Source organism: Stegodyphus dumicola, chromosome 3, assembly GCF_044657685.1.
Source record: "Stegodyphus dumicola isolate Sdum_Otavi_A_Nest chromosome 3, ASM4465768v1".
NCBI classification, from domain to species: Eukaryota; Metazoa; Arthropoda; class Arachnida; order Araneae; family Eresidae; genus Stegodyphus; species Stegodyphus dumicola.
This window is the reverse complement of record NC_140770.1, coordinates 25,834,166-25,859,423: the sequence shown is the minus strand read 5'-3', so window position 1 is coordinate 25,859,423 and position 25,258 is coordinate 25,834,166. Positions and strand designations below refer to the sequence as shown.

The window sequence follows — 25,258 nt, the reverse complement described above, 5'->3', positions numbered from 1 at the left end:
AAATACTAAATAAACTCTAACTTAAATTTGGAATAATAAACAAGGGTCTACGGGGAAGATTGGCCTTATATTAACAGGAAGCCATATGTAGTACAGAGAACTGTTAACACTACAAAACGTTTAAAAATTATCATGAGGATTAAACCTCTGGCCTGGAAGGCAACCAGCAGCTGAGTAAAACTGCTAAGGTAAGCGGCCTGCTTCGACTAACTCCTTCCTCTCTCTCGCTTGGCAAAAAGCCACAACTTAAGTACTTGGCGTTCGCCAGACAAATTTTGCATAAATAAGTTAACGCTTTTAATTCTGGCCGGAAGTAGAAAATAAGAAGTGATAGTAAAGATTTAAAATAAAAATAAACGTTAGTAAAACTTAAGATCCTTACAAAGTAATGATCTCTAAGTGCCGTTGTTCTACGCTGACGATCTTTCCAAGCACATGTTCACCTCTGCTCATTGCTTGCTGTCATCCGAGTCCGTCGTTAATTTCGTAACAGTGGGGTACACAACGTTTAACAGCTCCAACGTTTCAACCCAAAACGTAGTGATCTGCCAAAGTGATAAACAAACATATCAAGGTTCAAGGATTTTGTCCTTGTGCGTTTGTGACAGGTGATTTAACAAGCAGACCGTCGATGAACTCAATAAATCACCTTCTCAAACTATAAGCCTTCTATTCTATAATTCGACTTCTATTTTATGTACTAGAAACAAAAACTGCATTAGATAAGGGTTCTTTTATGTGTATAATTGTTATTTCGTTCTTTTCGGACATAGATCATTAATAATACTGCTAGCACGTAGTAATTGAACATTAGCATTCTTGTGTTTGAAAGATTTGTGTTATAGCAATCTTTAAGCAATTTATCTAATATCTGTTTAAAAATTATTTTTTTCTCATTGAAATGTCGAGCTTTGGGCCAAAAAGACAGCATTTGCTAGAAGTTCTACTTCATTGCATTTTTTGCAAAGGGAACTATAACAGAAACCTGCCATTGCTATTGGAAGTTTACAATGAATATGCTTTATCAAGTGCTACTTCAAAAAGTGATTTCGATGAATCAAAAATAATGATTTCGATACACATATGAAAGAGCATGAAACACCACCAAAAATTTTAGCTGTTGCAACGGAGTCAAACAATCTATGTTGAATGTTACAGACAACAGCTAATCAGTTGGAAAAGAAGCAAAGAAGTTCGACAGACACGACAATGTTCTCTTCTGACATGTTAACATTTTGCAAGACCAGTCAAGGAAATTCTAAAGTACTTAGCTTGGATTTGTTGCACCACCTGACCGTCTACATCAGGTATTTCTCCTTTGGACTACCATTTAATTTGATCCAATCAAATGATCTTTTGGGAAACCGATTCAGTTCAATCAGGCATTATTAAAACTTGGATTGATGACTGGATTGTTTCAAACCAACCCGACTTATTCTTTCACGGAGCTTCTATTAGAAAAAACTTTGTATAGATTTGTCGTTCTCTTCGAAAAGAAACAAATGTTTTTTTATTTATTCTATAAAAGACGGAGTAATTACCTGAAAAATCATTTCAGCTTATCCTGTAGTTCGCTGGGTGGAGCCAGACACTTAATATTTTGATCGTGTGTAAACTTTCTCCCTCTATCTCTCTTTTTTTGCACATCTACTGCTATCTTACCATTTCGTACAGTTTTAGGACCTTTCCTTTTTAGAGTGTTGTTGTGTTGTGACTTATCTCACTTGTTTGATAGTAGCATCAGAACAAGTCCGGGAACTTCATCGTGGCAAGGAAAGCAAGATTGAGCCTGTCCTTGGCAAGAGTCTTGAGTACCATACCGGTGGCAGTAGGACTTCGCTTAGTTTCGCCCCCAGTTCTGATGGAGAGCACCCCAGAGGAACGGATTCCACAGTCTCAGACCCTTATTCCTCTACCACCAATCTTTCGAGAGGACTTTCGGCTCGCTTTATATTTAGAGTGCCCTCATGCCGCAAAGACACTATACATTTGCAAATATCCTTGCCTTCTCCGAGATTCGAACCCGGACCCTTCGGTATCGCGGTAGGCTCCCGAAAACTCTGTCTTTCAGGCGAAGCTCATAGCAATCAGAGCAGCTCTTCTCCACCTGAAGAATAATCCCACAGTGCCCAATATCATCTACACAGACTCAGCCTCAAGCCTCGCTGCGATAGCTGGAATTCGTTCTCGCAGTCCAATCGTCAGCAGCATTAGAGACATTCTAACACACATGCCTGCTTCGCAAAGACCCTCACTCATCTGGGTGCCCGCTCATACGAGAATAGAAGGGAATGAGACAGCAGATGTTCTCGCAAAAGAAGCAGCGGATTCATCCACTTTGCGAGAAGTCCCGACTCTTAGACCAGTCTCGGACCTAAAGAGTCGGACATTCCATCAGCTCCTAAGAATATGGCAAGAACGTTGGGATCAAGCCTCCACAGGGAGACGTGTTTACTATCTCATTCCCAAGGTCAAGACAATAATCCAAACTAATAGCAATTACATGACGTATTTCCTCACTGGTCATGGGCCCTTTCCTTCATACCTCTGCCGCTATGGCTTGAGAGAGAATGGTAACTGCGAATGTGGGGAGGAGGGTCATCCAGATCATTTTGTGTTCTCCTGCCCACACATAGCACTTAACAGCCTCAAGCAGCCAGGAGCCAGATTCTTGCCAAATTGGTTCCAGAATCTACAAAGTAACAGAGTTGCCCAGCGGAAACTGAAAACAATAATTGACTACTGTACTAGCAATTACTCTTCTGAAACTGGAAGATAGTAGTCATAAAAGTCTATATAAGCTAGTTCAATATGTCAGCAACAGAGTATGTGATATGTATGTTCAATATGTAATTTTGTATTTATGCTGTGCCAGGTTCTCATACATAAAGTTCGTACTGTATCTGAATGCTGTAATGTATCTGTACATGTTTATATCTTTTATTTATGGTACCTAATTTATACTAAGGATCACGCGTGCCTCAATGGCATGCTTCTTGTTAACTTTAACTATCATGATAACGTATATGTATGGGTGTATATATCAATATGAGTGAGAGTATGTATGCTTTTATTTGTTTTGGAATATCTATGTATGTAAGTGTGTATATATCTGTATATGAATTTGTATTTATATGTATATACATATATTTTGATTGTACTCTTCTTCAAGTGCCTTGCATGCACATGTATATATTTCTTTGTACATTGTTGTACTCTTCTTCAAGTGCCTTGTTTGCATATGTATATCTCTTTTTTGCATTTTATAAATGTTGTCTGCTCAGCCGTGGCTGCCCAGGGCTGCGGCCTGGTAGCTAGTGGTTGACTCCCGCCGAGTTGGTAACCAATTCTGCATGGATATATCTATACCTGGGTCGGAAGCCAACTCAGCGGTTTACCTCCCCTAACCACTAGACCACCTGGGCGACCCTTCCTTTGGGTTATTGATCTTACCGAGGTTGAGCGGTGTATATTACTAATAATAGAATTCTCGATTAAAATGCTAAGGGTTTTCCTAAATAAATGTTCTATTTTTGGGGATTAAATATAAGAAAGTATTAGCTAAATATATGCACATATAACCATGTAAGTAAAAAAGAAAAATTTTTCTAGTTTTTTTGCTGTTTTCTGGAGAAATTAAATAAAATGATCTCTTAACTTTGATACCGTTTTCAGTTTTAACTTTTTAACAGTTAATTTTCTAAATTAATCTTGTTGAAAATCTCCATATTGGTTTTATAGCAAAGCAAAATTACTATCATAAATTGGCGGTGAAGGGCTCATAAATTTCACATGCTGAATCACAGCATGAAATGATTTAGTTCAAGATAAATGCTATCTGGGTAATTCTCTAGACCCAAGTCTCTGGACCATTTTCCCTCTTTGAAGATTACCCCAAATGAAATTAATTATCTGAATATGTTTGAGATATGGATTTAGTCGTAACGCGTGGAATAATCAAAAGCACTCATCTTGAACAAGACGAAAACTCTTCTCATTTCATATAAGTGTCTCCGAATCCTTGGATGAAAAGCCATCAAGATTTTTAATTGAAAAATAGCAGCTCAAGATGAAAACATGTACGAATTAGCCGCCATGTCTTCCAAGATTCCTTTCTAGTGCCTTGTCTGTGAGTCTATGTAAAGAAAAAAAAAACATTTGTACCACTCGTTTCACTTGATATTAATAAGCAAAACATGAAATATATTTTGGAAAAAGTATGAATAATTCAACATGAGTGTGAATAACTCATGAGTATGAATAATTCAAGAATACGAATAATTCAAGAGTATGAATAATTCAAAGAGTAGGAATAACTCATGAGCTTCAAAGACATTGCGCAGAGGCTATTCATCCTGGGTGAATTCATTTAACTATGCAATATCGCATGAATAATTTCGAAGCCTTCTCCAGTTTATGGTAAGCTGGATTGCAAATTATGTCCCATCCGATGCTGCACCAGTGGCTGAGCAATTAGAGACTGTTATATACTGGTAGTTCGTCCAAGATTTGAAGGCAGGTGAACAAACTGGCTAAATGCTACAGTTTTCCCCATACGTAACATCAATACGAATCAGGTTTCTTTGGAAAGTCCTCCATAAAGGCATCCCTCCTTTTAGGCCTTTGCTTGGTTTGTCATGTTCAAACAACGTAACCTGTCTTGTCAGACAAAGAAGCTCATATTGTGTGTTTCTCAAGTAGATTTCAAACTTGAAAATTTCCCATTTGAAATAGTTCTATTTATGATTTTATAAATGCAGTATTTAATTCATATACAAAATTTAAAATGTATTAATTATTTTAGGATTCCTTGCGAATTTCAGCAGATTTATCATTTGGCCTTTAAATTTCTTACGCTTGTCATGAGTTTCAAGCATCGGAATTTCGATAGAATTTGCAATCACTGCTAAAACAATTAAATGTAACTAAAAACTGTTGAATCATTATCAGCGCAAAGAACGCAAAGAATGTAAAAAGAATTTGCTTTATAAGAGTTTTTAATTTAAGATTTACTCGATCGCAAAATATATGCGTAAGCATTCTTTATAAAACAGTTTAAAACCCACTAAGGAATGACGTGTTTTCACAACATTTTGTTGTTGTCGTCTTCTGTACAGTGTTATTTTCATAAACCTTTTTTTGTCGGTATATTGCAGATAAAACTTCACTGTTTCTGGGCAAAAAAAAAAGTTGTTTCTTCTTTTGATTTTGAGTAGATTGTGTAGAAAGTACAACCAATCAAATAATATTGCGAAGCCACGCCAATCTTCTAGAAGCATTAGATTGTGTATTGGAGTCAAAAGGTAAAGTTATTATGTCAGGACTTGTATGTCTTATAATAGGGTTTGATTTGGTCGATATTTGCCTTAAATGTTTCACCATTCTTTGCTTTCAAAACCACTATAGCCTGAGTTAGTCTTTCGACCACATATGGTCCTTCAAATCGTGGACAGAACTTGGCTATTTTATCTTCTGGTGCTCAAGAAAGCGAATGCTTAATTTTTAACACTTCGTTCCTTACCTGATAATTCACTTCCCGTCATTTCATGTCATAATATAACTTCTGTTTTCTTTGCGCTACTTCCATGTTTTTCTTCGCTTCGTTAATTGCTAGAAAGTCCCCATCCTTCCACCCTATTTTGAGAATAATTCGGTCCGAATGGCGCATGCATGTTTGCGCTCATGGTCGCGGATGAGGCGGTCGAACTATATATTCAGGAAATTCTTCAAAGACATTGACTGACCTTGGATTACACGGAGACGTTGTAATACATCTTTTAACAGTAGTGGAAGTTTCTTCAAATCATTCTGTATATTTCGGCAACTTTTTTACATTACACATGTTGTTATCGGATTTGAATGAGTTCTTGCGGCTGGAGCAGTTCTTGAATACAGATTGGGAAATGGTCCTATTACACATGTAAACAAAAAATGGAAGAATAAGAACGTAGAGCATTCGATGAAGAGCATGGCATTGCAGTAATTCGATGGGACGACAATTCCTTCATAGCTATGACAACTAACTTTGGTACAATTTATCCGCCTACAGTGACTAAGAGGTACTCAAGAAAAGAAAACAAATCTTTGTTCGTAAAGTTGTAGGGTTTAAATTTATTTTAACTAACATTTATTTTAAGTTTAAACTATCTTTCCTGTCAAGCCTTACTTTCCCCTGGAACTGCCAATGCCAGAGTATGTAAATTTTACTAGAACGCGTAAGGATTCAAATTATCAGCGGAAGTATTCTGAGTTAAATAGAATGGAAACGAGTTCGAGGTGTGCTGTTCGTACTTCACGAGCGCGGAGGTAGTTAGCCAGAAATTGAAGAACCCCGCGTTTCGGCCTGTGTGCTTGCCTCGGAGAATTGTTAATTGTTCAACGTGATATTCAAAGTTTGCTGAATTAGCAGCGGTATTGTAAAACGCGGTGATGTTAGTTACGTTTAGAGAGCCTCGTAGTTAGAGTCTTGTTATTATTTCTTTTCAGGTTCTTATTTTTATTTTACCGCCGGGTCGGCGTAGTTTGTGAGCGTCAAGAGCACGCAAGGAGACGCACGCAGGAGGTAATAATACGTCCAAAAAATTACTTTTATTCATTTACTTCAAGTGAAAGGTAATGCTGTCGTTAATAAATCAATGTAATCTTCTCAAACTGTTACTTTTCATAGAGGTAAAAATATCATGGAGGCATTTTTATCTTCAGTCCTATTTTACTGCTTTAAAGCATATTTTAATTCCTTTAAGTTTCTGGAAGCATCCCTGTTTCGCATTTTCGCCTCTTCCTTTGTTGCGGCATTTAAGAAGGATGCGTCAGTGTTTTTAAACAGGTTAGTAATTATATTACGTAACGTCATGCATATTTTTCATCTTTTAGATTTCAAACTAATGTCACTCAAAATGCAATCAAACAATCAGCTGTCTGAATGCAATAGTCGGGTTTGTTGACGAATAATGGCGTAAATTACTGGCAGAATAAAGGAGATAGGATTATTTTGTAACACAAATTCTTTGTTTGGACACGTAAGTTAAGAACGTATTATGATATCTTGAACGTAATCTTAAGAATAAAGGTGAGAAGGGCGTAATATGGAGACCATAAAAAAAGTTTTGAAAGTACTAAAATAACCTTGAATTGTTCCATAAGAGTTCGAAACACCTACAGCAAAGAACATAATATGTTAGTTTTACTTGAGTTCTTTAACTGACAGCAGCAACTTAATTTCGTAAATGGCAGCTGCTGAGAAACGTTCTTTCTTAAATCTCTTTTCTGAAAGCCTTTGAGAAGTGCTCAGAATTTATGTTTTAAGTAAGTAAGAAATAAATGCTTAAATATTTATCATTGTGGTTATATGACAATTACATTACTTGTTCATTTATTATAATGCTCATATTCTTCTGAATGATTTTTATTTAAAATAGGTTTGTTTGATTCTTAATTCTTCGATATTTAGTTATAGGCGTTTATTTGAATATTAGGAACATCACAAAGTGATAACATTAGTAATTAATTCCTAAATTAATTCATGCTTAAATTATCTTATGAAAATTATGTTATTTCAACTCTATTGTTATTATATGAATTCAAACATATTTATTGGATGCTATTCAAGCATATATACTGCCTTTTCCTCTTTGTTATGAGATATGGTATAGTCGCAGAGATTACGAAGAAATATTTAAAAATTCTAGTTTTGTGTAACTAGCGGCACAGTGTGTCCTGTTTGGACACCGAAAAATCTCCTTCTGTACGCCCAGAAAAATTGAATGAAAAAAGGATTTATAAGTTACTATAGGTTACTCTGAACCTTCTTTATTTATGGTAGATGGCAGCTCAACACAAAACAGTCCATATATTTTAGCCATGTTTAGTTTTTTAAGACCTTCATTTCTCAAAGAAATCTTACAGATTTTTTTAGGGTATAAAAGGAATTGTTTGAAAAGAAATTTCTATGTTATTTTTTTGGCTGTATGCTAATCTCCTTATTCTATATTAGTTTAAAATTTTTACCTTGAAATCTTGCCTAAAATCAAACGGCGAAACCTTGGTGTGCACAGACCGGGCTCACCGATCATCTAGGACAACTGAGAGTCTATATTCTTTGTTTCTCCGCATCTCATCGGTCAGTTCATTGACAACTATGCTCGTTTCAGCACTCTTTTCGAAGCTCTATTCAATCAGTGTGCCATGTTGGGCACATCCACAGAATTAAAACGATAAGTGCTACCTTCACAAAATTTTACTTGTGTACTACTCTAGGCCTAATTAGACTGCCTACCTTTTTTTAAAATCAAAACTCCAATTTTAAAAGGTAGCGTGCCGGAAAGGATTAAATACACTTTTCTGATAAAAATATTGTGAAATGTCATGATCCGGATTTTGATGATATATGTATTTTTTATCTTTCATTTTGAGTACTTTTCTCTTTTAACCATAACTACTTTCTCTATTAACCATTTTTAAAAATTTTCCAACTTTTTTTGGTGGAATGACTTTTTTCATGTCATTTTTTTAGCATTTCAGAGCATTTTGAGGCACATTCTAGTAACCAAACTGAGAAATAAAGTTACCCTGGAAATAGCATTGTCTCGACTCCTGTAAATTCATTTTTTTTTTTAGCAGGCAGGCATGTTTTATCCACAGAAAACTGATTATGTAATCTGTTAGTCCTATTTATCACAAGAGATTTTTTTCCGCATGGTATGAGTGTCAATTCTAAGAATTTTTCCATACTAGTATTTCTTAGCTTCTTATGATATTTTGTGCATGCTTCTTTCCATAGGATTACATGTCCAGGGAAAAGTGCTACTCCACAGACACATTCTTTGAATTACACACTCACAGTTGTATGCAATATGTTTTTCAAACTCGAAGAACCCCCCCCTTTTTTTTTTTTTTTTTTTTTTTTCTTTAGCTCAAAGGGCGTTAACCCAGAAATGCTATTAATTTCGTTTGGAATTTTGCGTCTGTTCATCTTCTGCGCTGATTCGCTTTTCAAACTGTTGCCACCGACTATTGCAGCCTTGTATTATATTTAAATAAATTAAATAATGAAGAGTCTACATAAATGATGTTCCTCGCATTGTGATAAAACAACGGTACCTAGCGCCATCAAATTTTGAATAACGTAATCCTCCAGCGAATATGGGCATCTGGAAGCCCTAATATGGAATTTTTTTTATTATCTTCTCATATTTTGTCAGACATTAAAGAATTTTTGATTAAGAAACTCAACGATTTCAAAGAGAAGAATGACAACATTGTACGAAAACAAAACATTTTTATCTCCAGCGTGCGAGGCTATGTATCGGAAATTCCAAAGATAGGCTCATTTTAAAAGAATTTTGCGATATTGCTGTTGAACTGAATTTTATGGTTTAAGGGCGAAGAACATGATATTTAATAAATAAAGATAGCACATAAAATGTTAAAAAAACGACCCTTTGGGCGTAATGTAAAATCTGAAAGCTTACATATTTCCCCCCCTATGCTATAGTCCTTTTTTGATTTAAACGTTTTCTTCACAGACAAAATTGAAGGAAATTCATGCGTACATCGCAACCAATTTCACGATCCTAATTTTTAACTATTAAATACTTTTCATCATCTCCGGTAGAGGAAGATACTTCAGGCGACTTTTAAACATTTGTCTGTAACTTGGTCACCAATTATTTCTGCACATTTTTGGACTATAAAGACAATTTCTTCTATTCAGAATTTCGTTCTCGATTAAGATGATTAAGTTCTCTTCATTTCAAAAAATATTTTTGCATTACTTATTTTCTTTTACTAATTTTTGTTTAGCCCAAAGGGGCTTTAGACCCAAAGTGTTACTTGTCTCAAAACGGCATTTCGCGTCGTTTCCGTTTCTGCGTTTATTCATTTTTCAGACTGTTGCCACCAAATATTATCGTCCTGTATTTTATTTAAAGAAACTAAATAATGAAGAATCTGCATGAATGCATGATGGTTTCTCGTATTGTGAAAACACAGCGGTACCTAGAGCCATCCAGTTTTTAATAGCGTAGTCCTCCATCCGAACAGGGGCACTTGGAAGCCAGAATTTTGAAATTTTGTATTTGTTTTATTATCTATTTCAAATATAAAACTTTAACGAATTTTTGATTATCAAACTCAACTATTTCGAAACGAGCAATGGCAACACTAAAAGTACAGAAAAAAACATTTTTATCTCCAGTGCGCGAGACATTGTATCGGAAATTCTATGGTATGCTGTTTTTAAACTATTTTATTATGCTGCTGTTGAATTGAATTTTATATGGTTTAAGTGCAAAAGAAATAATATTTAATAAATAAAGGTAACACACAAAATGTTGAAAAAACGCTCTTTTGTGCGTATTATAAAAATCTGAAAGCTTTCAGATTTTTTTTTACTAATTTTTATTTTCTTATTTTTCTTTTACTTATTTTTGTTAGAATTTATTTCCATCTTTTCAGTGTTATTGTTCATTTGTTTATTTATTTTGTTAATGCTGTAAAGTATTTTTGTAAGCCTCATAGTATGCTTTGTGGAGCACGAAATGTTGAAAACCAGAAAAAAAAATTACAAGAACAAAATATAGAACTGGCGGATACAGTAAATTACGCTGGTAAATTAGGTGACGTTTTAAAAAAAAGTCCAAATTCAAAGTTTCAAATACTGCATTTGTTAACACTGTTTCGACTAAAAATTGTGGCTTCCAAACTATGCAGAAAATATCCCTTACCTTGACAGGAGAAGCAGATTCTTTTGAAACTAAAGAAAAGTTAAAGCTAAAAGATGCAGTTGGTTTCAAAGTATGCTCCAAAAACTGCAGTAGATATTGAGGAAAGCTTCCCACGAAACTGCTAAAAATTTGCATACTGACAACAGACATAACTTTCAAAAAGATCAAAAGGCACTTAATAATTCAGTGCAATCATAATACATGTGTTTAAAGTTTAATATTTGGAAGAAAAAATAAAATTCAAGTAACAGTAAAATGTCAGTTGTTTGAGGTTTAATTCGTTTGTCAATTGCATCATTTTTGATATTATTATTAAACATTTTTACTAACTTCTTTTTTAATTTTTAAGGGCACTTTTTTCCCATTTTAAACGCATTTTTGTTTGCCATTTTTAAGAACATTTTCAGTGAAATTTTAGGTCACCAAAATCCAAGCACTGGTGCATTACGTTTATTTTATGTAAACCTAAGAATGCAACTTTAAGATTATTTATATAAAAACTAAGTTCATTCAGGATGATTTATACATAATTTAACGAAATAATTAAGTATTAATATATTTATTACATAGTTAAATAAATCTGGGTGTCAAATTAGAGCAGAACAGTCGCTTTGCAGAGTTCTTAAATTTTCTCCTTGTTGAAAATTTATATTTTTGAGAAATTTTGAAATAATTATTATTGCACCAGTTCCTGAGTACGGTGAGAAGTTCATTCCCTCTTGCAAATCGAAATTTGCCTTCCTTTGGGCTGCGAACGAAAGCCACAAACGAAGGCATCCAGCAACCCAGCCATGTCCCAAGCAGCTAACTAAAATTAAACTAAAAACTATCAACAACACCGGGAAACCAGGCCCCGAGTCCGCAACAAAAGAAACAATCATTGCCCATTGCTCATATATCCCATGTGAGCCTTACCCCAATTAAATAATACATGGTGCTTTTTCCTGATTTGAACATAAAGTTCCTTTCGCAGTTTGAATATTCAAGTTTTGTTGGACGGGGCTGGAGATAGACTGGGGAACAGAGTTGAGTCAGCATTTCTTTATATAGCTGCTGAATCTTTTTATTTTTAAACACACAAGGAAAGAAGATAAAAGTGATGATGATGTCGTGTCTATGACAAAGTGCAATTACATAGCTTCGAAGCTGTCAAAGACAGCTTTTGCAACCTCGGCAGCTTCATCAGTATAAAGTAGGTCCACTGGGTCTTCAATGCCGATGTTAAACAGTCTGGCCTGGATTGCTGGGCAGCTGAAGATGTGATGGCGAGACAGTGGGATGTCATCTGGGCAATGAGGACAAATGTTGGTGTAACTACGCTGTCCGTCTGCAGAAATCCTCATCCCTTTTAAGTGATTTGTCCTAAGTCTGGTTATGATAGTCGATATGGCTCTGTCACAGTTCAACTCCGGGATGGAGTTTCCTTTAACCCAAATAACTAAATAGTAAAATAACTAAATAAAACCGGGAGAATAGAAAAAAGTAAAATAACTAAATAAAATCGGGAGTTGATAATAAAAAATAAAATAAAAGAAATATTAGTATAACAACAAACACACCAAGACACCCACACACACAACACACAAACATTTAACCTATGCCTATAACTTCTCTGTTTCCATTAATAATCTCCATGATTTCCCTGGCAGTGTCTTTTGCTTTTCCAATACCTCTTCTCATGAACTGAAGATCCGCACAAACCACATGTTTTGTTAGGTTACAGCCGAAAACATCGCGGCAAAAACATTGCACACGAAAATGTCGCGGAGAAAACAACGCAAGGCGAAAACGTCGTGCTACAAAACATCGTGGGAGAAAGCATCGCAGTTCTAAAACATCGTGGTACAAAACATCGTCGTCGAAAATAAAGCGGTTCAAAAACATCGTAGTTTAAAAACATCGTCGTCAAAAATATCGTGGTAAAAAATAAAGTATCTACAAATCATCGCATGACGATAACATCGCAGACATGCTTTTTTCACACATGCTTTAATAAGTGTAAATGGATATTCCCATAATGATTTATGAGCGCAAGATGGAAAGAAGGATAATTTTTACTTGCATATTTTTAATTAATGAATAAATTTTTGCTGAGAAAATAAAAAGGAAACTTAAGCATAAAAAATTAATGCAACTTATAGCACTTAATAGAATTTTAAACCGACATAGTTAACTAACAAAGGCCATTAATAAATCATTTTTATAAAGTTTTTACTGGTAATATTTCATGAAAAGTATAATCTATAAGTTACATTTAATTTTCTATGCTTAAGTTTCCTTCTTACGTTTTCAGCAAAAATTTATTAGTTAATAAAATATGTGAAAGTAAAATTTTATCCTTCTTTACACCTTGCGCTCACAAATCATTATGGGAATATCCATTTACAATTATTAAAACCTGAAAAAAGCATGTCTGCGATGTTATCGTCATGCGATGATTTGTAGATACTTTATTTTTTTACCACGGTATTTTCAAAGACGATGTTTTAAAACTGCGATGTTTTTGAACCGCTTAATATTCTACGACGATGTTTTGTACCACGATGTTTTAGAACTGCGATGTTTTCTCTTTGCGATGTTTTCTCCCACGATGTTTTGTAGCACGACGTTTTCACCTTGCGTTGTTTTCTCCGCGACGTTTTCGTCCACGATGTTTTTGCCGCGATGTTATCGGCGGACACCGTTTTGTTAAGCTAGACTGTTCGATGAAATGCACATGGTCACCAAGTTTATCACAAACTAAACATTTATCATTTTGCCGTAACCCAAACCTCTTCAGATACCTAGGGAATCTGCCATGTCGGGAAATACGTTGATTAAGATCAATATCATTTATTATTTTCATATTTTTACCCGGAACAAATTCTTTTAATAGATCAGTATTATGTAACGGACAGCTTTCATTGATTTTCCCATTTTTCATAATATCAATACATTTCATCTCGAAGCTTGAACATCCATAATCTCAACAAAGCATCCGCCCTCTCATTGCCCATATATCCTCTGTGAGCCTTAACATGGATATAAATGGTGATATTTCCTGATTTGAACATAACGTTCCTTCGCAGTTTGAATATTCAAGTTTTGTTGGACGGGGTTGGAGAGGACTGGAGAACAGACATAACAATACGAATGTATAACAATATCGTAGGATTCTCCAAGATTCTTGTTTAGCTATTCTAGAGATTTTTGCATTGCAAGCAAATCTGCTTGCTATACAGAATTGCATTTTTCTAATTCATAATTGTTATTTTGGATCTCTATTCCATGATAGTAAATGACATAAGCAAATCCAATATTCTCCTCCAACCCCGAACCATCAGTATAAACGTCGATTTCATTACAAACAGGAATTTGTTTATTAAATCCAATAGAAATTCTACCTTTTCGGTGTATTACATGATAATTAAATACATAAAAGTCTGTATTAAAAACAAAATCTTGACCATATTCACAAAAGTCAATCCTTTTGGTTCTCAGTAAAAAGTTTTATAAATAAAATTCCTGGTGCAATGCGAGGGGCGGAATGTCCGCTAAAACATTCGCAATCTCAACGGACGCAGTTCTAAATAATCTCGTTATGGACAACAGTCAGCCCCTCTGGATAGAGTTTAACTTATTTCTAATCCTCAGCAGCTCCGCCGCCCTGGCGCCCCATGCTCGAATTCCATATGTGACTGTGGGGACAACTACACAATTATAGATTTGTTTCAATATATAACTCTTTGTGGCCAAAATCGAGTTTGAAAACGATTTCTTATAAAACTGTAAAACAGAGTCAGTTTTCCTATGTATAGCCTTAAAATGTTCATCAAAAATAACTCTCAAATATTTCAGATTTTCAACAATTTTGACTTTTATTCTCTTATATCTCAGCAATGGGTTTCTAACGTTCTTTCCTCCTTTTGGAAAAAAAGAACGCTTTCGTTTTAGATATTACGTTTTAGATAGCTTTAGTTTTCTATTTAGTCGCCAATTCTCCATAATATCTGAAATCTGACAAAATACCTTTTATATTTTTTCAAGGGAGGTCTCAGCAATTAATAACATCAAATCATCTGCGTAACAAATCAGTTTCACACTTGAAAGGAATTCCGCAAGTAAAAGATCGTTAGTAACCAAATTCCAAAGCAGCGGAGCGCTATTAAATCCTTATGGGTATCCTTTCTTGACTTTGAACAATTTATCCCCAAAAGAACTTACAGAAAATCCAACTTGTCTATCTTGAAAATAGTTTATCAAAATTTCAAAACAGTTTCTCAGTACTATAATGCAAAGTAGTACACGCGGGATTGGATTGGATTATTCAATTACAGCATAGCACACGAGGGCTATCTGCCTAAAGGGAGGGATGCCTTCGTGGAGGACTTTCTAAGGGAAACTGGTTCGTATACACGTTACACATGGGGAAAAACCACGAAAACGCCAATGCAGCCAGCCCGTTCGCGGGATTCGAACCTCGGACCGAACTACCAGTGTTCAGTGGCTTTACAACACACAAGAGGGAAAGCCAATATATAGAATCGAAAGACATGCATATCAAAAGAATTATGTATATCAAAAGCTATAGCAGTCACATGATTCATTTCTCTTTTCTCTCTAATAAAATTACTAAATTCAAATAACGCGTCGTCCGCTGACTTTCTAGCATTAAACCCAAATTGATTCTGTGAAATTATACAATTTTTAGTGACAAAATGGTTTAGCCTATTAGAAATCAATATATCAAGGACTTTTGTATGAGTCTTCAAAAGACAAATTGGACGGTATTTGCCGCCCTCCTTGGGAATCAAAACAATCTTTCCTATTTTCCATTTACCCGGAAAGACGCTCAATTCAAAACATTTATTATAAAGCAAAACATAAAATTTAGAGAAGCGCACAAACATATTCCTTAACAATACAGCATTGATGTTATCTGAATCAAGAGCAGTTTTATTCCGTAATCTTTTAATTGCGGCTCTGATTTCATCTTCTGTAAATGAGATCTCAGTTTCACTACACTGCGAAATGTATTCTTCATTATTAAATTCAATTACACCAAACCTCTCCTGGGAATTTTCTCTCTGTATATCCAAAACTTCAGAAATAATCTTTGTCGAAATTTCATCAAAATTTTCTTGACAGCCACCTCCATCTCTATGAAATACAGTCCTTGTTTTAAGTTTATCAGTAGCAATTTTAAAAAATCCATCATAGTACCTTGTAGTATTCAAAAATGCTTTATTTTATTCTCTCTTTTTACTTTCTTAATTAACTTTTTATATCTTGCCAATTCTCTTTTATACAATATTTTCCTATTCAATTTAACATCTTCAGAAATCGCATTCACCTGAGCACTCTTCCTCAAAGCTCACACTTTTCTCTTTATTGTCTGAAGTTGATCGTTCCACCAACTAGACGTATAGTGTCTTTTGAATTTAACTTTTAAACATTTATTTGATTTCTCAACAACTACTTTTTCCAGTTCGGACACAATGTCCTCCAATTCTTTCTTACCGTTAATATTCTTTAATTTCGAATAAAAGCAGTAAATATCCTTCCTAATCGTTTTACAGAAAGCTTCAATCCTTTTCGGATTATTAGAGAATTTGGTCCTTGCTGTTTTGATAACATTCAAGTTCTTTTTCTTCAGAACAAGGTACCAATGGTTACTTAAACTCTCAACATCCAGTATTTCAAACTCGTAATCATCAACATTTATACCCGGAAAACCAATAATAAGATCAGTATATCCTTCAACCATTGATGACACAAACGTTGGGGGTGAATTAAAACTATTAAATAAAATCACATTATTCGATAAAACAAAATCATTAGTTAAAACACCTCTTTCATCATTAATCCTCGCACTTCAGTTAAAATATTTAGAACAATACGATATTTTTTAATCTATAATAAATAAACATGTTTCAATAAATTAAAAATATCCTTTTTTACTTCCTTGTACGCAATAAAGGAATTGTACGAAGTATTGTAATCGCGAAAGATTTAGGATATTATATTTCAACGAAAATATCCATTTCAAGCGCTCCCAAAAACATTTGAATGATATTTTTGCGTGACATCTGTGCGCACGGACAGAATAATGGACGATTTTTGGCAGAAAAGTTTGTAAACTAGATTTAAAATGGATTCAGAAGATATTTCTTCTTGACATCTGTACGTACATACGTACGTATGTATCTCGCATAACAAGAACGAGTAGCCGTAGAACGTTGAAATTTTGTATATGGGACTACTATAACATGTAGCTGTGCATACCTCTTTTTCGTTTCAGTAAGCTGTAGCAATCGTATATAAATATATATATGTTCCCACTATGTTACCTGGCTTGGTAACCTGGCTACTATAACATGTAGCTGTGCATACCTCTTTTTCGTTTCAGTAAGCTGTAGCAATCGTATATAAATATATATATGTTCCCACTATGTTACCTGGCTTGGTGAGCTTAATTTATTTTTCTTATATGATGGTAAAATTTGCATTTTTTTTTTTTTTTTTTTTTGCTTTAAAAGTGATTGAATTATATGGCTTTTATGTCCCTGTTAAGGTTTTCATGCCTTTAATTTATCTGCAGGCAAATAGTTGCAGAATTATCAACAATTTAAAGTGGCGGGTTAATCCTAATGAACCGTCATCTTTTTACATTTGAAACGCAATAGAATAGTGAATTAACTCTGTTTCTGCACTTTCAATGTCTTTTTGCCGAGTGGGATTAAAAAGACATTCAGTTCTTTTGCACAAAAAAAAAAAAAAAAAAAAAAAAAAAAAAACTGCCTACTCTTCCGTAAGCCGAATTGCTTGTTTTTAGGTAAAAACTGCAATTTTAATTGTACATTTTTTAAAACTGTTTTAATACTATCAGGTGTTTCACAATTTTTAATTAAGGTGTTTTGAGATTTTATGTGTTTTTGCTTTGCCGCGAAGGGAGAACTGAATTCATTGAATGAGAATTATATCTGTAATGAAACTTGAGAAGATTAAGTTTAAATGAAATTCGGCAGAAAATGTGTATAATTTAATAGGCCATACAAGGAAGTCATGTTATGTCCACATCAGATTTTTCGGAAAATGAATCATGAATCGCGTAGCTGTGGATATTTGATCCTTTCCCTGAGATTCAGATGTTTTCATCATATTCATATGATATTCATGATGATACATTCATATTTCATCTTATCAGATCATTTATACATTTTATAATAAATTACATCAAATATTGTATATATAAAATTAAATATTTATAATATTATGTATTTATTTTAAGTTTTGATGAACATTATGAACACAAATCTAGGAAACTGTTGCCTTGAATGGTACAGTGGTTAGTACAAGCAAATTACTAGTCCGAAAATTGGTCAAATGTGGGTTCGATTCCCGCGTAAGGCTTGACTACGTTACCGGAAATACCTAGGCTGCCTAGGCATTTTATAGAATACCAAAAACTGGCCGGTAATGTATGAAACAGTTAGCATTTCCTAGGCATTCTGTAGAATACCAAATGAGAAATTGGCAAAGCATGAAATACATCCTCAGTTCGTTTCGAATATCACATGGCAAGGAACGTGACTTTTAACGCTCGCTTCAGGGTGCGAATTTGTCTATTGCATTTTATACTTTTCTCAGGAGTTTCAAAATTCACGATATTCATAAATGATTTTCTTCAAAAAAACATTAGGTCTATACTGTACTGCATGAAAATGAAAGGAATTTTTTAATGGCCCACTTTCATAATTTTTTCAAAATAATGTTTGAATTTACTGATATTAATTTCAGGTGATTTCAGATAAGCACAAATTTCATGCAAAAATTTGCGACTGTTCACAATAGCATGACTTTGAGATTGCCAGACTGTTTACAGTTTTGATTAAGAAATATCAGGTTTGTGGCACAACTTTTGTGACAAAACGTAAATTTTATATTTTAGACTAAAATTTTTAAACAAAAGAATATTCTACTTATGATTTTAAATTGAGACATCTTCATTTAGGTAAATATATCGCGACTAACAATTACACAGACAAAAATGACCAAATTTCCACTTGAAATGGAAAACAAAGGAATTTCAGCTGAGCTACTTGCTCTTGTTATGCTTAGCTGTTCTTCTCCTCAAAGTAATCCCCAAATAGGTTATTTCAGTCGTGGAACACGCTGTCTTCTCGGCTACTGCCTAGACCTTTCGTCGTGTCGTGGTCATCATTTCGTCTCTGTTTCATACTTCTTGGTTGCTCGCGGAATTTCTTAGATAAGTAGATTTTTCACGCTTTCCGGCTTTCTCTGGAAAACTCTTTGGCACTTTTGGATTACTCACCAGTGGTTTTCCACCCAGCTGTTATATTTATTATTCTTTGACAACACACAGTTAAGCAATCGAACGTCAATTTCATTCCAAAATAGCTTCTGAGGGCAAAGAACGTGAATGTTATTCGAAACACTAGTTGAAAAAACCAAAACTGGATGGAAATGTGTCTATAAAATTGCAGATTCTGTCACTTAACTAAAGAGAAACCATTAAATTATTTTTTCTCAACTGCCACTGACATACTTATTGAGTGCAAATGTACAGAACGTTTCTTCATGAAAGTGTCTGCCCATCTTTCAAATCATAATTTCTAAATGCCTCAGAAATGGTCAAATTTGGTGATTTTTCGAAAAACGTTGCTAATCTAGTTAGTTTCTGTGCCTTTATGATAGTTGTTTACAAGTACTAAATGGTTACTATACAAAATTTGGAGCGTAATAAAACAAATGTAGGTATAGATACAAAATAGATGCACACAAATTTATCACAAAGCGAATGAAATATAAATTAATGAACAAAAGTCTACATCAGCACAAAAGATGTACAAAAACAAAATTTAATCATTAGCAGTTAAAGGAATGTTTACTCTGATTTTTATCAATGTATTTTTGATTCGAAAATTTTAAAACACGAGTACAGTTCATTTTAAGTACAAATTTAAATTTTCTACTTCTTGTTTATTTTCTTTTCGGCTAATCTTTGGAATATGGTAACAGGTAGTTTGGCGACATTTTGGTAAGGCGATAAAGGTTACTAGCTAGGACTTTAGCAATGATCTGAGAAGTACACAGTTCGAATGCAGATTATTTTGTCTCAGAGAAATGAGAGATCATGAGACATGTAATGTAACATTTTCTGGAAAATTGCAATCGTAATTTTAGCTAATAAGCACTTAGAAACAATTTCGCCGCTAAAGTGCAGAATCGTCCACTTATTTGTTTGAGGCTTTTTATAAGAGTAAGAAGAATTGGATTTGTGTCAATTTTCTTTAACTTTTTAAGTGAAAATGAGTCGATGTGTACATGGATAAAGTCAAGAGTGTGCACAATGCCATTTTTGTGCAATTCTGAGATTTTTTTAAGTGAAAATATGTCGACGTGTACATGGATACCGTGTATGTGCAATTCTTAAAAACGCGGCAAGCAGTGGACGATTCTGCACTTTCTCCCAATTACGCCCCTAATCTTCGTCATGATTAAGCACTTTTGTTCCATAAAAGTTCTAGCATAAGCGTAATTCGGCTAGCAGATTGTTAGAAAAATATTGAGTTAAAAAACACAACAATAAACATGCATTTACTTTGTGAAAACAAAATGGCGTCCAAAAAAAAAAGAAAAATTTATCTTATTAATCTTTTTTCCAGTTTGCGCCAAGAATAATTCACTAGGCGAACTTCTTAATATATGGCAACCTCTTTTCCTTTTTACATTGTGCGAGAGCGGCAAAAAAGTCACTTAGTTCCTACTTTTAAACAATTTTAAAAAAGAACCTGAATAACCACATTTGATGTTATTATCGCTTTCAACAAATATGCCGAATTTCTAAACGCGCCAATGTATAAATTCATATACATTTTCAGAAATTTTGAATAAAAAAGTCTAATTTTTTGTAGTTATGGTTAGAAATGCATCTACTTTAAGATGATGGATAGTAAAAATTACCAAAAAATCGCCAAGTTACCATAATCCGAAGATTCACCTTCTTTTCTTCCTTCTATTAAGGATTTAATATGCAGTAGGTTTCTAAATATTCTTGGCTATAGTATTACAGTGTATAAAATGAACAATATTAACGATAAGTTAAGCTTTTTAAAATAAGTTTCGCTTATTGAAATTTTTATCTTGCTCAAACGTAGTAATAAATATAAAATTAAAAAACATGCAAATTTAAAATTACGGGTTATGGATTAAATCTGTATTAATTTATTACAAATCCTTTCTTAAGGAGTTTTTGTAAACTTTCCCTTCAATTTAAGTGGTATTTTACTTTTTAAAAGTTATTCTTTTATCTTTCATAGCTTTTCACCAAGGAGGATTACAGACGTCATCGATATGCTATGGAAATGCTACTCTACATGTTTAGTTAAAATCATGATCCATAAGAAAAAGAAGTTTCATCTCCAGCACTCCGAAGAAAAATTGGAGCTGCAAACGAAACCTAGTGGAAGCAAATTCTCTGTTTTCACCGGATTGTTGCTTGCACTTTTATCTGGTTTATTTTATTCATCAACTGCTGTGATTGTAAAAAAAATGACTGGCCTCCATCCGGGACAACTTGCGACGTACAGATTTCTGGCAGTACTTACCTTTTCTTTTCCAGAATCAATAAAAAGTGGTGAAAATATACTAGGACCTAAAAATCTTCGTTTCTTGCTCATGATTCGCGGAATCTTTGGTGCTACAAACTTATTTCTAAATTTTATAGCTTTCCGTTACCTTCCTCTCGGTGAAGCTGCTATCATCATCTTCAGCGTGCCAATATTTGTCACAGTGGCAGCTAAAATATTCCTAAAAGAACCTTGCGGTATATTCCAAACGCTTACCGTTTTCTTAACAGTGGTCGGTATAATGTTTAATACCAAGATTCCCAGTAGGCTGGCAGGGAGTTCTTTCACTTATTCAACCGAGTTTATTTATGGCATCTTAGCAGCTTTCGCCTCATTAATTTTCAGCACAGGTAGGTTCATTGTCCTGCGAAAAGTGAAGAGTGTCCATCATGCTGTCATCATGTTCAATTCGAGTTGGGTGGCCATAATAGAATCTGTAATACTTACTTTATTACTTGGGAATTTCAAGTGGCATTCTTGTGGCTTGGACAGTATCCTCATCGTTGTTTTAGGGATAATCAGTTATATAGGACAGACTATGCTAACGATAGCTTTGCAGTGTGAAAACGCGGGACCTATTTCGACTATGCGAGCAGCCGCAGATATTGTGCTCGCATTTTTGTGGCAAACGCTATTTTTCCGTGAAGTTCCGGATGCTTTTAGCATCAGCGGAGCCGTTTTAATTAGTTTTTCTGTGATTACAGTTGGACTTCAGAAATGGGTGTCTTCTTTGCCTCCAGAATCATCCACATTTAAACGCCTCAAATGGATGACTTTATGAAATCCAAATCAAGAGCTTTGATTTTATGTATTACTATCAAATGTTTGTAATTTAATATTTATATACAGTAGGCGACGTCGCTGTTGAATGTGATCAAGTTTGTCCACCACTATTTCGATAGCATTAGCCGAATGATAACATTAAACGAAGAGAAAAAAATGCCATAAAAGTATCAATAGAATTTAACTAATTTAATAGCAATATAATCATAAGCATATATAAAGTAGTTTTCGTAGCATTTTAATTGAAAAAAGGTAAACATTTGTTGATGAACTGTTCGTAATGTCTTCAAAGCAAAAGTTCATTTATGAACTGCTCGTGACACTTGTCCTTTCTTGAAAGAAAACATGCCAATGTGCAATTAAAAATAAGGCAAAAACAAAATTAATAAATATTTTCATGGATTTTGTTTTCAGCAGAAAGGGGAAAGAAAATTCTACAGAATTCTGCAGAAAGTGAAGAAAATTCCAAAAAATTTCTGTAGAATTAACTTTCCTTCTGAAAACAGGGACCTGTGTCTGATCGCATTCAAAATCAATAGATATATTCAAATTTAAGCCAAACTAAGGTTTCCTTTTTCGTTTAATATGAATGGTTAATTACAATCTAAACCAAGCAATTTGGTGACTTAATTCCTTATTATTCTACATTTCTCTGTTACTTTCTAATTTTCATAAACTATTCTGACTTTATTTTATGAATTTAATTCAGCTTAAAAATTTTATTTTATAATATTTTTATCATATTATCCAAATTGTTGTTATGACAATAAGATAAATATTTTCCTTGTATTCGTATACATGGACGTATACGGATGGACTTTGGAAATTCGGTAAAATTATCCGAATGATAGCATTAACCATGATCACATTAAGCGGCGTCTCCAACATTTTAATTAGATTTTTTTTTTAAATTTTCTATTCTAGTATAATAATGATTTATGTCAATCACGAATAAAAATAGAAATTATCACAGAATTAGTTTTTAAAAATTTTTTGTAAGTGCAATTAATTGTAAAAGTTATTTTATCAATTTAATACCAGTATTCATCACTGTTCATACTTTCACAATCGGTGAATATTTTCATGCATTTAAAACATATTTTTCCGTTTACTTCATTTATATTTCAGCTAAAAAGGTGATGGACGAAAATTCTTCACCACCAGGATTTGGCGATTGGGTCGCGTCACCCTCAGTCGCCCTTTAAAAGGGTTTAAAAGGGGGACTATGTAAGGTATTTACTCCCTCCTTTCCGAATACCTTCGTGGTGTAACTGAAAGCCCGTTTAGCGCATTTTCATGAGCTCTTGAGTTCGAATTTCTGTGGGGGTAGTACATATTCTTCCTGTTTCTGCTTCAATATAACCTAATAATTCTAAGAACCTCTTTTTTTTTTTTTTTTTTTTTTTTTTTTTTTACTTCTTTTAGTTAAAGAGATAAGAAACACACATTTGACTCCTTTTTAATTAAAAGATACATAAAACGTACATAAATTAGTAGGTTACTGAAGCAAAATATGGAAAGCAGTTTTTTGGGGTATGTGTGGTATCCGCTGAAAACATCGCTGCAAAAACATCGCGGAGGAAAATGTAGCGGAGAAACAACGTCAGGTGGAAACGTCGTAGTACAGAACATCGCGGGAGAAAAGAAAGCAAAGGAAAAACATCGCAGTTCTAAAACATCATGGTACAAAATATTGTGATCGAAAACAAAGCGGTTCAGAAACTTCGCAGTTTAAAAACATCGTCGACGAAAATACAGTGGTAAAAAAGTGAAAATGAGTAGAAAATTAATGCAACTTATAAAACTTAATAGAATTTTAAATTTACATAATTAATTAATATATTAACCTTCTTTTAATAAGTTTTACTGATAATTTTTTTTTATTAAAAATAAAGTCTAAAAATACTTCGAAAAAAAAAACAGTAAATAACTGTATGAGGTTATCTCTAGAAAAATTGCTTAGTTAATTATCAAATTATTTTCTTTCACGTTTGTTAATCTGTTATTGTTTTAGTGAAAATTATATCTTGTTTTGTTTCCGTTTATTCTCAAAATGTCGTTAACATTTTAACTCTCTTTTCCTCTTTACTTCTTGTTCTCTAAAATCATTATGCGAAAATGCATTTAGAACTTTTAAAACCTGAAAACACATGTGTGCGATGTTATCGGCATGCGATGATTTTTAGGTACTTTATTTTTTACTACGATATTTTTGACGACAATGTTTTTTAAATTGCGAAGTTTTTTTAACCGCGTTATTTTCAACCAAGATGATTTGTAGCATGATCTTTTAGAACTGCGATGTTTTCTCTTTGCTTTCTTTTTTTCCACGATGTTTTGTACCACGACGTTTTCGCTTTGCGTTGTTTTCTCCACGACGTTTTCGTTCGCGATGTTTTCGGCTGTAACCGTATGCGTGTGTGTTAAAAATTCAAGTGTTTCTTTTATTAAGCTGAAACATTATACTCTAGTTTCACGATCTGGAAATGATTTTTTCTCTTACTAAGCAGAAAATAACCATATAATCTAAATGATCAAATCTCACAGAAAGCGTTTTTTTTTTTTTTTTTTTTTTTTTTTTTTTTTTTTTTTTTCTTCTTCTTCTGAAACGAATTATTATTGCCATTATTATCATTTGTTCTTATCAGCTACAATTATAATGGCTGACCTTATCAAATTTTTAGCAAAATACGTATAATACACACAATAGCTGGCTTTTATCAGTTCCAGAAGTTTATCACAACCCGTTTTAAACAAACAACGTGACTTAGAAGCACTCTTTAAGTACTATTCACAAAGGAAATTAGAGAAATAATTTACATATCAAACACTTATTATTTTTAATGATAAATAAACAATTAGATTGCCTTCCATACTCACATTTAACACATGCATCATACTGAATGTTTGTTTTATGTGACGTACCGTCTTCAATAAATTATTTAACGTGAAACTAAATGAATGAGGTATATACCATCAAGAGTTTATTTGCCATCAGAATAGTTGTGTATTGATTCTAGAGGTAACTTTTTATACTACTTACATTTTTAGTATCATTCTGTGTGTTATTAAGTACATTAAAGAGCAATTCCTTAACTAGACATTTTTATTGAGTATAAA

The 25,258-nt window shown here is 33.7% G+C and overlaps 1 protein-coding gene across 1 annotated transcript; it reads left to right on the top strand.

Moving 5' to 3' along the window:
• The first annotated feature begins 7,221 nt into the window (after nt 1-7,221).
• Nucleotides 7,222-23,758, top strand: LOC118202023 (solute carrier family 35 member G1-like). The gene is made up of 2 exons (XM_085812333.1): nt 7,222-7,305; nt 21,047-23,758. The coding sequence occupies exon 2, from the start codon at nt 21,081-21,083 to the stop codon at nt 22,134-22,136; it is 1,056 nt and encodes a 351-aa protein (XP_085668459.1). The 5' UTR covers nt 7,222-7,305; nt 21,047-21,080; the 3' UTR covers nt 22,137-23,758.
• Nucleotides 23,759-25,258: the final 1,500 nt, after the last annotated feature.

Excerpts from the sequence above, each read along its gene's own strand:
- LOC118202023 (XM_085812333.1), top strand. The coding sequence starts at position 21,081 with ATGCTATGGAAATGCTACTCTACATGTTTAGTTAAAATCATGATCCAT.